This window comes from Gymnoscopelus microlampas, assembly GCF_963454915.1.
Source record: "Gymnoscopelus microlampas genome assembly, chromosome: 18".
Taxonomy (NCBI): Eukaryota; Metazoa; Chordata; class Actinopteri; order Myctophiformes; family Myctophidae; genus Gymnoscopelus; species Gymnoscopelus microlampas.
Window position 1 is genome coordinate 16443789 of NC_139955.1, and position 16007 is coordinate 16459795.

Consider the following 16007-nt stretch of genomic DNA (forward strand, 5'->3'; position numbering starts at 1 on the left):
CACATGTCACTGTCTGGTGGAAACCTTGCCAGGTCTCAGAGCCGGCGCGCCCTATTAGGCAGAGTAGGCAGTTGCCTAGGGCGCCACTAGGGGGGGGGCGCAAAAAACAAAACAAAAACTTTTTTTTTTTTTTTCCCCAGAATCTAGGTGGCGCTGTGGCAGAAAACGGTGGCGGGGGGGGGGGGGGGGGGGGGGGGCGCCAGGAAAAATATTGCCTAGGGCGCCAAATTACCTAGCACCGGCACTGCGCAGGTCTAAAGGTAAAAAACGTTACTTTTCAGGAAACTGAAAAAATAACCTGTGTACCAATGGATCCAATGTAGTTATTATTCATTCACAAGCGCTTTTAATTGGTTAAATATTTATAAAACAATATTCTTCAAAAATAGCGAAAATAGTGGCTACAAGCTCACGTTTGTGCGACACTCTTATACGACAAAGTAAGGCACTGATTTACAAAAAAACGTATAAAGAATGTGGATACAATGTTTCTGCCCGACAGTGATGATAGGTTATATACTGTACATACATAAAATGGTTGCATATCTTTGAATGTACCGTTAAAAATAATGATAACTACTGTATAAACATGCGTACTGTATAGGCTTACTTATGATGCCCTAGACTCACATGTGGCCCAGGATGACCTTCACCAATCCACAGGGTGTGAAGTGAAAATCTTGTGTGGCGCTGATAGATGCTAGTTTTCTATGCAGATGTTGGTTACTTGTTCACTAGTTTTACATAGCCAGATGATCAGAGATCTTTGCCTACTGGTGACAAATTCCATGAATGCGCTAGAACGGGGTAGAAACCACATAAAACAAAAATGTTTAGGTCCACGAAAGTAATTCATTTAAGGGTTCAGAATAAACTTATTTTTTATCAAAGTATAACTATCAGTGAAATAAATAAATAAATACTTTGATTTTTGTGTGAATTTTTTCACACAAAATAATGTATAGGTATTTACAAATTATCAATATTTGTACAAACTAAAGACCAGGCTCTTCATTGCCTCCATGAAATCTATGATCTGCTGGAAACAACTGTGCTGGAAAAAAATAAAATAACAGCATCACAGAACCGATGCAGGTTTGCTTTAGACTTTAGGGCGGTCCTTCATATTAGGACAATATTGGGATCGGGTTTCAAAGCAGTGGGTGTAGGTTTGTTAGCGCTGATTTTCTCCGTTGTTCAAGCCCATAGATCTAATTTATGGAGATCTCTGATCCTCTGGCTATAAGAGACTACTTGCTCACGGTATATTAAACAGATGCTCTAGTTTGATGTTTACCTGGTATGCTTGTTACTTTATAGTACACTCTATTTACTTGACCATTTACCCTTTACATCATTTGTTGACAAGGGTTCATGCCATTTACTCCAATCTTGAACTTTATAAGTCAGTTTGTAAAGAACGTCCGCTAAATGCCTACATTCTAAGTGTGTGGATGATAAGAATGAGAAACAGGGTAATTAAGAAGTCATAGTTGAGTCGGCGCCTCATATCATAGACGTTTGGTTGAATTAGGTCCCATAACATCTCCAAAAGGCTCAGAAGTTCATTACGGCATCCTAGAACCATTCCACATTCTGAAGAGCCTCGGTTCTATGCAAAGCCCGTGAGACAGAGGCAGACAGACCGTTTTCATCAGGGTCAGGGTGTGACCTCTGATTGAGCCGAGAACGACTGGTTGGTTGTGTTTAGGTTCCTGGAGGATCTTTTCCTGTAGAGGATCTTCTTCCTTCTGCCTTGACTGGCAGCTTTGAGATCACGGTACTGCACCTGTAGATACATATAATCACAGTTGCTATTTAACCACATGAATCCTAGCGTCCCTATTCTTGTGCATGTCATAATAGGCGAACGTTCAGCGGAAATAACTGATCTACAAGCTGACAAGGCATCATATTGCGCCACGTGGTTAGCTGGTATCTCTACTAGGGTGCAAGTGGTTAAAGAAATCAGACCCGTGGTTTGTGAAATTGGCTGGTGCACGCAGTCCTACTGTGTGTGTGTGTGTGTGCGTGTGCGTGTGCGTGTGCGTGTGCGTGTGCGTGTGCGTGTGCGTGTGCATGTGTGTGTGTGTGTGGTGGTACCTTCTGAACGTCTGAAGGCACACGTGAGAGGAAATCAAAGACCTCATTGTTTTCTATGGCGTAGGGATTCCGCAGTTTCTTGGTGAACTTGTTGACACCTAGAGAGACATATTTGTGAGCACAAGCAGGTTAAAACAGTCTCTGCAGCTGTGAGTCAAACCACTGTTTCTCAACGTAGGGTCCGGGGACCACAAGGGGTCCAAATGGACACTTTCTGTAACACTGTACAATCTATATTCCTTTGACAATGTGACAATCACTGAACTAAACTATACTGGAGCGCCCATCCAAACTGTAAAATCCTCAGTCCTTATTCAAATCAGAGAGTTACAGTCTGCTAAGGGTCCATTTAGAACCCAGGTGGTCCCCGGACCCGACGTTGAGAACCAGTGATTTAAAAGCACAGACAAAAATATTTGTGTCTGTCAAAAGCCTACAGAAACAGGTGTAACACTCACCCCATATTAAGACAATGTAGCGAAAAGGGATGAAATATGTAATGATGGTCGCCACCACAAGAACCAGGAGAGCCAGAGTAGACAGGAACGGAACGGACCAGTTGAAGGTGCTGACGAATCAGAACAGAGAGAAAACAGTTCCATATGAATGAGTTGTTTCCCTACAAACGACACATCTACTCATTCTCACATGTTCATTATCTAATAAAAGGCTTTTTCCCCCCTTTTTTCTTTTAGGGGAATGTTCTACTCTGCGTCAATTGGTTCCCTAATTGACAAAGACATCAAGAAATCTAAAAGGGAGACTTTGTAGGAAAGAGAGAGAGAGAGAGAGAGAGAGAGAGAGAGTGACATTGTAAAGAGACAGACGGTAGGAAAGCTGTGAGGGAGACAGTGTAGGCCTCTACTGTAAACCAATAAAATCTCAAGTCTCAATAAAACAGAAAAGAAAATCCAAAGCACAACTCACTTTCTTTTGAAAAGGAACACAATCTAATAATAATGGGAAACATACTGTATAATGATAATAATTATTATTATGGTTCCTACTTCTTGATCCTCTCTCCAAAGCATGCAATGCCCTCCAGCAGGTTCTGAACAGTGAGCACTGTCTCCTGAACCATGTGGATCTTCTCCATCAAACCTCTCCTTTCTGATTCCTACAACACATACTGTATTAGCACACATACAGTAACACACGCTGTCAGGTAGAATCCTCATATGTCCAAAACTGTTATTTTTCAGGAAATGGAAAAAAGAACCTTCGTTCCAATGGATCTAGTGTAGTTATTATTTAGTCACAAACCTTCTCATCCTCATCATCTTCGTCACCCAGCTCCATGTTGTCCTGAAACAACACAAAATATGAAGGTTAGCTGGCTAATTGAACCGATTCGGTAAAAATAGCCAATCTACAAGCTCACAAGCGTTGTGAGCTTTTTTGGCTTCAGGGTTAAAAAGTTAAAAGGTTAAAACGTTTTATAAATGGCATTCATAAAATGTCCTAAAACGTAGATGTCCTTGTAATTATAGAAATGTGTGTGTGTGTGTGTGTGTGTGTGTGTGTGTGTGTGTGTGTGTGTGTGTGTGTGTGTGTGTGTGTGTGTGTGTGCGTGCGTGCGTGCGTGCGTGCGTGTGTGTGTGCACGCGCGCGTACCCACCGGGTTATGGCTGGCTCGTCCCTTACTGATGCGTACATAGTTCCAAGTGATTAGACCAACGAGGAACAGAGGCAGCATGTAGACCTCCCAGTGCCACACTGTTAACACAAACAACTGAACAAACAATCACAAACACTTTAACATGTTTTCACCGTCATATAATACATGACTTATTATGTCTTCAGTTTACATTTCTATTGGCTTATTTATTTGCTTGTGATACTATGTGAGGGAATAAACTACAGAGCAACATTCTCAGCATAAATTCAACTTAACACCGGCTCCGAATTTGCTGTGCGGCAAGTGGCTGCGGCGATGCGTTTTTTTTTTTTCAATCGAACCCAGTTCGATTTGTGCGTCTTTTCACATGCTGTAAAAACTGATTGGCTAATCGCACTCTGTCTGCAAATGCCTTTACACATTGAAAATGTAAAAAGATTTACAAGATCACAGTCGTTAGTTTATTCTAATCTATTCTATTGTGCTCTGTTGTATTGATAAAGTACTCACTAGGAATGCAATCAGGCTTCTCTGTGTGCTCTCCCACTGGAAACAGCTCTTTATGTACTGCAAGGTGGACATAATGGCTCTGTACAGGGTACGCACCCGCAAAACATTCCTTGCCAGCATCTGAAACATACACATTGAGATGACATGAAACCACATGGGATGGGGAAGAGATCCTCTCCTCACTTCGATGGGACATTTGTTGTTGTTATTTCATTAACAATTATCACAATTATTTATTGCAACACGTCTTCCTGTTTCAAACCTTTTTGGAAAACTTGGGATTGTCTTCTAGGAATCTTTTCTCTTTGGGCTGAAATGTTTTGACACTGGCTCTGACCTGATTGGGGGGGGGGGGGGGAGAAGGAAGAAAGACTAAATTAAAGACATGGACAAAAAGACAGTTATGTTGACATCTTATTGATCTCCTTTGAGATCTGTATACTTCGTCGTACAACAAATAGAGGAAATAACCAAGGCTAGCCAGGGCTATTTTAGAAAATTTAGAAAATTGTGACATTTTGGATGTTTCTTTAGAGATTTTTAAACATTTATTTTTGCCGATAATGCCCAAAATAGGGAAGCCGGGGGTAATGTGGCTTAAACTTAAAGATGAAATCCAGGACTTAATTTAATGAATTAAACATTATTTTAACCAATCTGTCTCATAAAGGTGCACTCACAGGGTTAGATATAACGTTGAGCTCTAAGGTGATGGTCCCTTTCGTCCAGCCTTCCAAATCTTCTTTTTTGCATGAGTAGGTAATCTCCTGCCGGTTATGGATCTGGAGAGAGGATGGGCTTTTTAGACAGACAGTATTTGTGTGCAATTTCTTTTGGAACAGCTGTTTGTGCCAAGTTTAGTGCGGATTGGAGCATCTATTGTATGTGTTAAATATGTCTATATTCTGATAGTAATCATTGTGCTATAGAGTGTTTGTTCAGTAACAGGGGTCTCCCTGTCTCTCCAGCTCTTTAGAAAATGCATTTTCAGGTCAATTCTTTCCTGATTGGATGAAATTAGCCTTCCTGATTGGATGAAATTGGCAACCCACTAGAACCCTCCTGGTGTGACTATTCTCATGGCAGAACCCTGAACAGTGTTTGTGCCAAGTTTGGTGCAGATCAGAGCAATGGTGCGCAATGGTAAGTCCAGATGTTACATTTGTGACGTCCATGGTTGACCCACCCTCTAGGCAATTTGAATATAAGAAGATACCATTGCATGTTATTGTTGCATGTCGTTGCTGTCGGGCGGAAACCTTGGCAGTCCGATATTGGGCTTGGCATCACAGTTGAATTTGTTTTTAAAAATGTCAAAAATAGCAGATCTTTTTTTTTCATTTCCTGCAAAGTAGCAGCTTTGGACATGCAGTACAAGGTTTCTGTCCGACAGCGATGATACAGTCTGTACAGTAAATAGCATACCGACAGCAGAGGAATGGCTATTTTGCCCAGGAAATCTGGTGGTTTGTCTCCATCGTCATCAAAGATGGTGACCTCCAGGACTTCATGCATGTCTTTGACAGGACTGTAAGAGGAGGAGAGAGACAAAGGATGGCAGATGAGTCCACTGGTGGAAAGTACTGCACTTAAGTACAATTTTTAGGTACTTTTACTTTACTTGAGCATTTCCCTTTTTCAAAACATTATACTTCACTAAATCTCAGAGCCAATATTGTACTTTTTACTCCACTACAATTATCTGAAAACTGGTTACTTTGCAGATTTAGATCGTTGTTACAGTAACCAGTCGCATTGTGACATGGTCCACAATGCTCGGTCCAACAAAATAACAGCACATACTGATAATAGTAATAAAACATTTTTTAACATCACTAACAACAAGGAATAATATAGAAAATATACAACTGACTTTGCAACATTGCTTTACAGTTGTGTTGTGTTGTGTTGTACATACTGTAGGTTGATAAAATGTGACCTACTTGACCAAAATCACAACAAGATAAAAAATTATAATAAAGAAAATCTTGTAACAAATCCCTGGACTTAATCAAGAGTATGCATTGAGTGTTAATTTTTTGCTATAGAAAAGTATGTATTGGACACTGACAATGTGAAGACTTTGTTCCACTCTGGGTTCAGGGTCTTATAGACGATGTGAGTCTGCAGCCGGTCGTTTCCCAGCTGCAACACGCAGTAAGGATCACTCTTTCCTGCGGAAACAAAATTACAAAGTACCTTAAAAATAGAGCCCGGCGATATGACTTCAAATCAGTATCACAATTACTTCAAACTTTTGTTTAGATTATGATTAATGGAATAGGAGGATCTGTAAAATCCTCATTGCTTATTGTCAAAGAGAGTGGACCAAATGGACTCGTAAGGGTCCATGTAGTTCCATACAGTATGTCCACTCTCTGAGTTACAGACCCACAAGGTTCCATTTGGACCCCTGATGGTCTCCGGACCCCAAGTTGAGAACCAGTGGTTAAATGCCAGACCGCACCAATGCAAATTGTCGCAACACCTTGCAAAAAAACAGTTTTAAGGCCATTCCACACCAATGCAACTCCTTGCAACTTCCATTGGGGCTAATAGTTGCAAGGAGTTGCATTGGTGTGGACTGGCGTACTTTTAAACTAAGTGCACAAGATTAAATGTACCATTTAAATCAGCTGCCATCAGGTCAGTAGCTCGGATCACTTTGATCTTGAGGAATCCCACGTCACGCATGTTCCTGAAGGACCTCCTCACACTCTGTGAGACAAACACATACACACAGACATTAATGGAGCTCGAGGTGATATTTTCTGTTAACCCATTCAATCCGGGAAAGCAACTGTGTAATTTTTTGCATCACAATCATTTTAACCATTTGTTCATACTTTGGCTCTTCAAAAATAGCAGATATACAAGCTCATAGCGCGGCACAAAGTGACGCGCTATGAGCTTGTAGATCTGCTATTCATTTCAAATCTTTTCTGCAAATCTTTGAATATATATTTTTTTAAGCGAACTTTCAAATTTCAAACTCAAATCTTTGCTTCTGGGGGTCCCTGGAACAAAATATTGTGACATTTTTATAATCAGCCTCGGGTCTTAATGGATTCAAATATGTAATAAGTGTTAAATCAGTGTTAAATGCTCTATGCTGCCATAGCAATCATTGTTATAGATTATTTGGTCAATAGCAGGGGTCTCCCCGTCTCTCCAGCTCTTTAGTAAACAGAAAGTAGTGACATTGGAAGTGATGAAACAAATAAATGAGCAAACAAAATTGGAACTGGAACACAAGCTGATAGATGAACTTTGTGGGGATCTCTCTCTTGATCAAATGAAATTTGTAACCTACCAAAATGTATTTTCTAAATAAAGTGCTGGAGAGATGGGGGGGGGGCTGTTACTGAACAAACACTCAAAATCTATAGTAATTACTATAAGAATATAGGGCTTCAACCTTTTTACTAAAAACTTTTAGTTTTAACCCCCCCAAATCTTACTTACGGCAGCTTTAAAAGATAACATCTGACCTACCGACTCACAGACAAATTCGGTGTACTAACAGCCATACTACAGTGTACTTACATATTTGTCCAACAGGGCTTCTTTCTCACTTGGCTCGTCCAGGGTTGGGGAACAGAGGTCAGAGATGGAGACGCCACTGCACGCGGTCAGTGTGATCAGGAAGACCAGCTCACCCGGGCCATAACCCAGCTTTGATTTGAACACCTGGGTTTGATTCACCGGGAGTCCGGAGAGGTCCACCTCACACCTACACACACACACACACACACACACACACACACACACACACACACACACACACACACACACACACACACACACACACACACACACACACACACACACACACACACACACACACACATACACACAGATGCATATCAGAAAACATACAACATACAGGCATACACATGTAAAGTTCAGAATGCAAGGCCGTAAAGCCATTGAAGGCTTATATGCAACCTTTGCTGAACCTCTTCATATACCTCATTAACCAGAGTCCCCCATGGGTATACAGGTATAGTAGGCGCCCTCAATTCTCTTAGCCAAAAATATCCTGTCTACAAGGTCACAATGTGTTGCGTTGCGATGTGTTGTGACTTACATTCCGTAGCTTTCGTTTTTACGTCCCTCCTTAGAAAACACCTCCAATTCCAATTTAAAGTCTTTGTCGTCTTTAAAGTGGTTGAATTCAACACGCTCTCTCCACTGGGGATTTGCAGTTTTATCATGGTTCTGTGGGGGGAGACAGAGAGGGTCTCAAATGGAATGTTGAGAAGTACTGTAGTAACTATTGCACTCTTCTAAAATAACATTTTCTTTGAATCGATTATATGGTATATCTCACACAAAACAATCAGAATCAGAATCAACTTTATTGTCACATCACAGGTTTACATTTGTAAAACAGTGGGATTTTGGTTGAAAACGCATACATTGTGTTTATCCTCAATCATACCTTGTACTTTATAGCACTATTAGAATCACTACCTTTCTCTTACACCTCTAATAGAAGCTTAATGGATATGTCCTGCTATATTGTTCTTGTACCATTTTAGAAGTATTATGGATATGCCTGGTATGTTGCTTGATCTTGTGCCTCTATTAGAAGCATTATGGGTGTGTGCCCTGGCCGGTATAGTACCTTGCTCTTGTGCTTCTATTTGAAGCATTATGGGTGTGTGTCCTGGCCGGTACTGTACCTTGCTCTTGTGCCTCAACTCTCCCAGTCTGAAGCTCACAAAGACGTCTCCCTGTCCCTCCACTGGCAAGTTCCGCCCTTCGACCAGGGTGACTCCCACCACACTGCTCCACAACTGGCTCTTTTGCTGTTCTGCCAGACTCCTGGTATTCTGAGAAGTACCAGACTAGAGGAGGAGAGGAGAGGGGAGGAGAGGAGAGGAGAGGAGAGATCTAAACTTTAAGAGTTGAAACTGATTGGAATGAAATGGACTCACTGCTACAGTATGTGTGTCATCATCATACATAGTCTGTCATACATACTTGTATGAGTATGTCATGCATATTTAGTACGGTGAGTCAGTCTAATCCAGTGGTTTCCAACCTGAGGTCCGGGCCTCACTTGCGGGGTCAAAATCTGAAGCTTTTGTCAGATGTAAAAAATAATTTAAAAAAGAGGAAAAAAGGGGGGGGGGGGGAGGGGCAAGGAAAAAAGCCTGGTAACCACTGGTCTAATCCAGTGGTTTTCAATGTGTAACATTGTTTTCTCACTCAACAGTAAACAAACCAAAATAACTTAGTTTTGACCATTACTGCGTCAAAAGTAAAGAAAAAACTATACTATAAAAAATTTAAAACTTTGAGAAAGAGGCGAATATTGTGAAAATATAGCAGATCTACAAGCTCACAACGCCTCACATTGAGAGGCGTTGTGAGCATGTAGATCTGCTATTTTCACAAACAAAAGTCAAACAAAATGTAATGCCTTAACTCCTACAATTCCAAGTGCTTGTCAGGGTGGGTGGTCCCCAGTTCAAATAAGATTCTTTTTGGGGGGGTCGCAGCCTGAAAAGGTTGAGAACCACTGGTCTAATCCACGATGGCAGAACTCCCGGGACATTTACTACCCCGACAGTGATGGCAGATATAAAGTTAATCATGACTTCAGTTATTATACCTTACCCTAAAACTTCTCTTTGGTGTTGGCCATTTCAATGACTGTAGCATGCAGGTTAGGTGTAAAAGAGAACAACAGCTTAGTTAGTAGGGCACAGGGAGAAAATACAACAATTGATTGGATAAATAAAACAAATAAAGACCTTCCTTGCATTCTGTCTCGACTGAAATCTATGCTTTTAGAGGAGCTTCCCAAGCACTGGCAAAAATAACTCAGTTCTAAAAGGAGTGAGTTTGAGTGCGTTTTTTCTTTTTTTCAAGACAGATAATCTGTTAATAAACAGATAATGCAAGGAGTTGTCTTACCGAGGCACTCATGCCGTCTCCATCTCTGAGAGACAGACACAAGTCCAACAGAATGACTCCCATGTCCTCTTCTAGACTGTTGACATCCTCTAGGGCTAGAGACAGCTCAGTCACCCTGGAGAAAAAGCATTATCATTATTGCAGTAGTAGCAACTCTGTGTGTGTGTGTGTGTGTGTGTGTGTGTGTGTGTGTGTGTGTGTGTGTGTGTGTGTGTGTGTGTGTGTGTGTGTGTGTGTGTGTGTGTGTGCGTGTGCGTGTGCGTGTGCGTGTGCGTGTGCAGTGGCGTGCACAGACATTTTGAGGGGCAGGTGCTCAAGTAAAAAAAAAGGGCACCTTGTGTGGCGCGCGGAACCGCCGGCTGCCCTAGTAATGTGATATTTATTACAGGCACATCTTGTACGTCGTAATTGCATATGTATTTGTTTCAATAGCCATATGCTGTCTGATGCAGATGTGTAAACTAAAAAAAAAAGTGTTTTTTTCAGTTTTTTTTTCAAAAGGGCACTTCTGGTCTAGAGGGCAAAGGGCAGGTGCTCTAGCACCACCTAGAGTCTATCTGTGCACGTGCCTGTGCGTGTGCGCGTGCATAGATATATATAAAGGCTAGATGACTCACCCGCGCTGCTGGCCAATGGAGTACGACGTCGCCACATGGCGGCCATCTTGGGACGGTCATTCATAACATTATGTCTATGGTGCATATACTTTGAAATAACCATAGCGTGCTCAATTTTCATCCGATTTTCAAACGGTTTGGTGTTTTGTAAACACCAATGATGTAGTTATGATATTATTGTATAAAAAAAAAAACATGATTATAATTATAAGTATGCAGTATCATAACTACATCTTTGGTGTTTACAAAACACCAAACCGTTTGAAAATCGGATGAAAATTGAGCACGCTATGGTTATTTCAAAGTATATGCACCATAGACATAATGTTATGAGTGACCGTCGCAAGATGGCCGCGGTTGAGCTACGCTTGCGCCGCCCCCTTGAGCCATCTAGCCTTTATATATATCTATGTGCGCGTGTGTGCGTGTGTGCGTGTGTGCGTGCTTGCGTTCGTGTGCGTAAAATCCTCAGTGTTAATGTAACTCTGAGGGTGTACATTTGGTTCCATTTTGTACTCTCTGTTACATAACAGCACAGAAATAGTGAGAAGGGGGAAAATAAATATCCTTTAAAAACTGAAGTGAAAAGTGTAGGTTAGGGGGGGTCATTTGAGATTTATGAACACTGTAACATTTATTTGACTCTTGAGAGTTAAATGAACAGTCCAGATTTAGCTGTGAATGAATAAAAAGAGAGGGTGTGGACGGGTGCATGGGACATAAATGTTTGTGACACTGAGGTCATTGCAACGACTTACTTGTCTATCACCAGCTCACTCAGTAGGACTCTACTGGACCCCATGAAGTCATCTGAAGTTATATCACGGTCATACACCTGTATTGATAACAACCATTGATTGATTGATTGAATACTTTATTAGCAGTTTGCAAAAAAAAAGCACAGGACAGTACAGTTCAATACAAGGTCTGCTAAGAGGATTTTAAACCCAAGAAAGCCTACGGCTTGTTTCTATTGGGGTCCTTTGTACTCAATTCGTGGAAGATTCACCAGAATGATCAATCTAGTTAAATAGGGATATTTATAGTAGTGACATATATATGTTTGGGGTCATTTTCAAACTTTTGTGAGCACCCCAGACAGTTTTTAAGTTGCTTGATTCAGTATTTCGATATTTGATATTCATTTTTATCAGACACGACCCCTTCCCATACAAACTCATTTAAACCCATTTTTAAAAAGAAAAGAATAAAGAGATTGAAAAAACACGTCCCCTCACGCATTAGAAGGACAATATCAGTCACCAGAACCAAGGTATCAGTAGGTGGAGATCTGTGATTGACTGGCTACATGAGACTAAAACCACTTTATGTGAGCAGTCGCTGACCAAGCTCACCTTGATGAGGATGTTCTTGTTCAGATCACTGACAGGCAGACAGAAGGACTCACTCCAGGTGGGGTTGAGGCTTTTATAAACCACTTTGCTCTTGTAAAATGTCTTGCCGTCTAGTTTGAACTTCACATAAGGGTCGCTGGTCCCTGAGAATAGAAACAGTAGAATTTGACAGTATTATCATTTATTTTAAAAATTTTATATTCACATTCATCAGAAGCCCTTGTTCAGAATAACGTAATTTGAGTGACAGGAGTTTGTGTCTTGCTCAAGGACACTTCAGCAGAATCCATGGATGTCTTCTAGGTTTAGCAATTCAGCTCATTCACCACTAGATGGAAGCATAGTATTTTGGGTGGATATGAAATCTATCTTCCAAACGTGTAACTTTTAACTGTGGGTACAATTTATCAAAAATAGTTTCTTATTTGCACAATGCTTTTTCTGACCATTTGGAATCTTTTGAAAAAAAAGACAAAAACTTTAAAACGAATTAACAAGTAAGACTAAGCCGTTCACAACATATTAACTAAACCATGGGTCTTCAACGTTTTCAGGCCAAGGACCCCCTAGCTGAGAGAGAGATGAAGCAGGGACCCCCTACTCTATATTGTATACAATTGTGTTTCAGAATAAAGTTTATTTTTTACTTAGTCTGCTCTTTTTTCCCTCTGCACCTATAGCCTCTTTGCCAAAAATAGACGATCTACAAGCTCTCAACGCCTCGCGTCTGCTATTTTCGGCTAATGTTCCCCTCAGAACAGGAATTCTAGGGTTCAAGTGGTTAATGTAAAAAAAAACTAAATCCTATCACACAAAGATTTGGTGGACCCCCTATAGTAGCTCTGGGGACCCCCTAGGGGTCCCAGACCCCCTGTTGAAGACCCCTGAACTAAACATATCCACTTTAAAAATGAATTAATGGGTTTGAATCTCATGCAAGCTTGTGGATCAGCTATTTTAGCTACATATCAATTTGGGGGTCCTCGACACGAAAATGTGCACGAACCGCTGCTGTACAGTATATACAGTAGTTCCAAACATTTAATCCTCATAATGGCCGTTGATTAAGCACATGAACCACTTGATTGCATCATGGTGAAATCATAGACTATCATGAGTCATGATGACTCTCTCTTTCAACAGGTCTGGGACTTGTAAAGGAAATGAAAAGTATTAACAAGAGCTTATGATGAAATAATAGCTATATTGGATCAATTGGAACACAGGTTCCTTTTTTCCATTTCCTGAAAAGTAACGGTTTTGGCAGGGACGTGCACAGATAGACTCTAGGTGGCGCTACAGCACCTGCCCTTTGCCCTCTTGACCAGAAGTGCCCTTTTTTCCCAGTTTACAGCAGGGGTCTTCAACAGGGGGTCCGGAACCCCTAGGGGGTCCTCAGAGTTACTACAGGGGGTCCGCCAAATCTTTATGTGATATGATTTTTCTTTTTACCATAACCACTCGAAACCTAGCATCCCTTTTCTGAGGAGAACTTTAGCCAAAAATAGCCGATCTACAAGCCCACAACGCCTCGCGCTGCGAGGCGTTGTGAGCTTGTAGATTGGCTATATTTGGCAAAGAGGTATAGGTGTAGAGGGAAAAAAGAGCAGACCAAATAAACCAAAAAAAAGTATAATTTACTTGAGCACCTGCCCCTCAAAATGTCTGTGCACGCCACTGGGTTTTGGACATACAAGGTTTGTGCCCGACAGTGGTGATAAGGAGGGCTGGGGGTGAGGTGAGGTCACACACTGAAATACGGAGCATTCATTTAACTCTGAGAGAGTACAAACTTTGACCAAGAACTACCGCACTCTCAAGAGTGAAATGAACCCTCAGGACGTTAGATGCTGGGTGTGCCTCCTCAGACAGGTTGGGATCTGCTGGTGGAATGGAATGCCGCTCAGACAGGGGTGGAAGTGTTTAGATCCACCCTGACTGTGATTGTGTCTGTGTGTGTGTGTGTGTGTGTGTGTGTGTGTGTGTGTGTGTGTGTGTGTGTGTGTGTGTGTGTGTGTGTGTGTGTGTGTGTGTGTGTGTGTGTGTGTGTGTGTGTGTGTGTGTGTGTGTGTGTGTGTGTGTGTGTGTGTGTGTGTGTGTGGATCATCACCATGCATCATCTACATAGAGACACATACCTGGGGCTATTTGAATGAGGCAGGGCATGGGCGTATGCACCAGTGGTGGAAGAAGGACTCAGATATTTTACTTCAGTAAAAGTAGCATTACCACAATATAAAAATACTCTGTTACAAGTAAAAGGCCTGTGTTCAAAATGTTACCTGAGTAAAAGTACAAAAGTATTGGCATCAAAATATACTTAAAGTACCAAAAGCAAAAGTACTTAATGTTTAGCAGATCTACAAGCTCTCAACCTGCGTTCTAATCTAGTGGATCCAATGTAGTTATTATTAAGTCACAAGCACTTGTTAATACTTTTCATTGGTTCAATATCTATAAAACCCACAGACACACATAACATTTTTTTTTTTTAAATAGCGGAAATAGAAGATCTACAAGGTCAAACGTGTCGCGTTGCAAGTTGCACCACACTGTGAGCTTGTAGAGTGGCTATTATCGCTACTCTTGCCTGTAACTCTTGTACGACGAAGAAGGGCATTCATTTATGGGGGGAAGGGGGGGGGGTGTTCTGCACAACATTAGTGCAAGTAAACACTGTGAGCAAATCTACAAGGGTATATTTACGGACTGAATGAGGTTTTGTTTTGCTTTGTTGTCCTTGTCCTTGTTCGGGGGTCTGACAGCTCCGGGGATAAAACTCTCGCTGAGCCTTGAGCCGAGCAGTGCTTTGAGACACCGCAGGCACATCCACACAAACCGTCCGTATAGCTGTACACTACAGCAATGCTTCTCAAACTTTTTCATTTCGGGTCCATTTGGTTCCATTTGTACACGGTCGGAGTTGTAGACCTGTTAAAAGGCCAGACCACACCACACCACACCAATGCAACAATGCAACTCCTTGCAACAAAACAGTTTTAAGGCCAGTCCACACCAATGCAACTCCTTGCAACTGCCATTGGGGATAATGGTTGCAAGTAGTTGCATGTTGCAAGGAGTTGCATTGGTGTGGACTAGCCTTTTAAGGGTACATTTGGTTCCTAACTATCAATGTTTTAGCTGGGGACCCCTGGAACCCTCCCGAGCACCCCTGGGGGTCCCTAGACCCCGAACCACTGCACTACAGAACCAAGACACATGCTTGTTAAGGATAACTGTTGAGAGACTCACTTACTTGTCTTGAATATACTCTGTGTGTCTTGTATATCCTGTGTGTGTGTGTGTGTGTGTGTGTGTGTGTGCGCGCGCGCGCGCGCGCGCGCGCGCGCGTGCGTGCGTGCGTGCGTGCGTGCGTGCGTGTGCTGTGTGTGTGTGTGTGTGTGTGTGTGTGTGTGTGTGTGTGTGTGTGTGTGTGTGTGTGTGTGCGTGCGTGCGTGCGTGCGTGCGTGCGTGCGTGCGTGCGTGCGTGCGTGCGTGCGTGCGTGCGTGCGTGCGTGCGTGCGTGCGTGCGTGTGTGCATCTGTCACCTTAATAGCTGTCACAGTGTTATTGTTTGCAGGTGTTAACTTGCTCAAGATGCCATCCATCTCTCATTAGCATTTTTTTTCCAGAAAGACCAGAAAACAGCATAAGCGTCGGAAATATGTCACATTTAGGGCTGCAACTATCGATATATATACTGTATATATATATATAATATATAAATAATATATAATAATAATTGAGAAGCAGGATTCTCTTTTTTTTATACTCGTATAAATCAGTTGATCTGATTAACTACGCAAGCTCGCTTCGTGGTCACAACAGTGTTACACAAAAATAGCAATTTTTTGGCAAGTAAAAAATGAATTGCCC

General features: G+C 41.8%; 1 protein-coding gene across 3 annotated transcripts in view; it reads right to left on the reverse strand.

Annotated features, from left to right (window-relative positions):
• Positions 1–323: 323 nt before the first annotated feature.
• mctp2b (multiple C2 domains, transmembrane 2b) overlaps positions 324–16007 on the reverse strand; it is a 32399-nt gene continuing 16715 nt past the window's right edge. For 2 of the 3 annotated variants that reach the window (XM_084041996.1, XM_084041995.1), the window contains exons 6-24: positions 12132–12274; positions 11535–11611; positions 10160–10274; positions 9860–9895; positions 8920–9084; positions 8322–8452; positions 7778–7964; positions 6856–6949; positions 6303–6405; positions 5657–5759; positions 4912–5013; positions 4494–4568; positions 4232–4351; positions 3722–3835; positions 3367–3408; positions 3111–3220; positions 2562–2671; positions 2104–2201; positions 324–1789 (exon numbers count right to left, since the gene is read on the reverse strand). In XM_084041996.1, coding sequence (XP_083898122.1) covers positions 1661–1789; positions 2104–2201; positions 2562–2671; positions 3111–3220; positions 3367–3408; positions 3722–3835; positions 4232–4351; positions 4494–4568; positions 4912–5013; positions 5657–5759; positions 6303–6405; positions 6856–6949; positions 7778–7964; positions 8322–8452; positions 8920–9084; positions 9860–9895; positions 10160–10274; positions 11535–11611; positions 12132–12274 — 2054 coding nt within the window. In that variant the 3' untranslated portion in view covers positions 324–1660. The remainder of the gene's footprint in view (positions 1790–2103; positions 2202–2561; positions 2672–3110; positions 3221–3366; positions 3409–3721; positions 3836–4231; positions 4352–4493; positions 4569–4911; positions 5014–5656; positions 5760–6302; positions 6406–6855; positions 6950–7777; positions 7965–8321; positions 8453–8919; positions 9085–9859; positions 9896–10159; positions 10275–11534; positions 11612–12131; positions 12275–16007) is intronic. The other variant, XM_084041997.1, reaches the window with a different exon arrangement.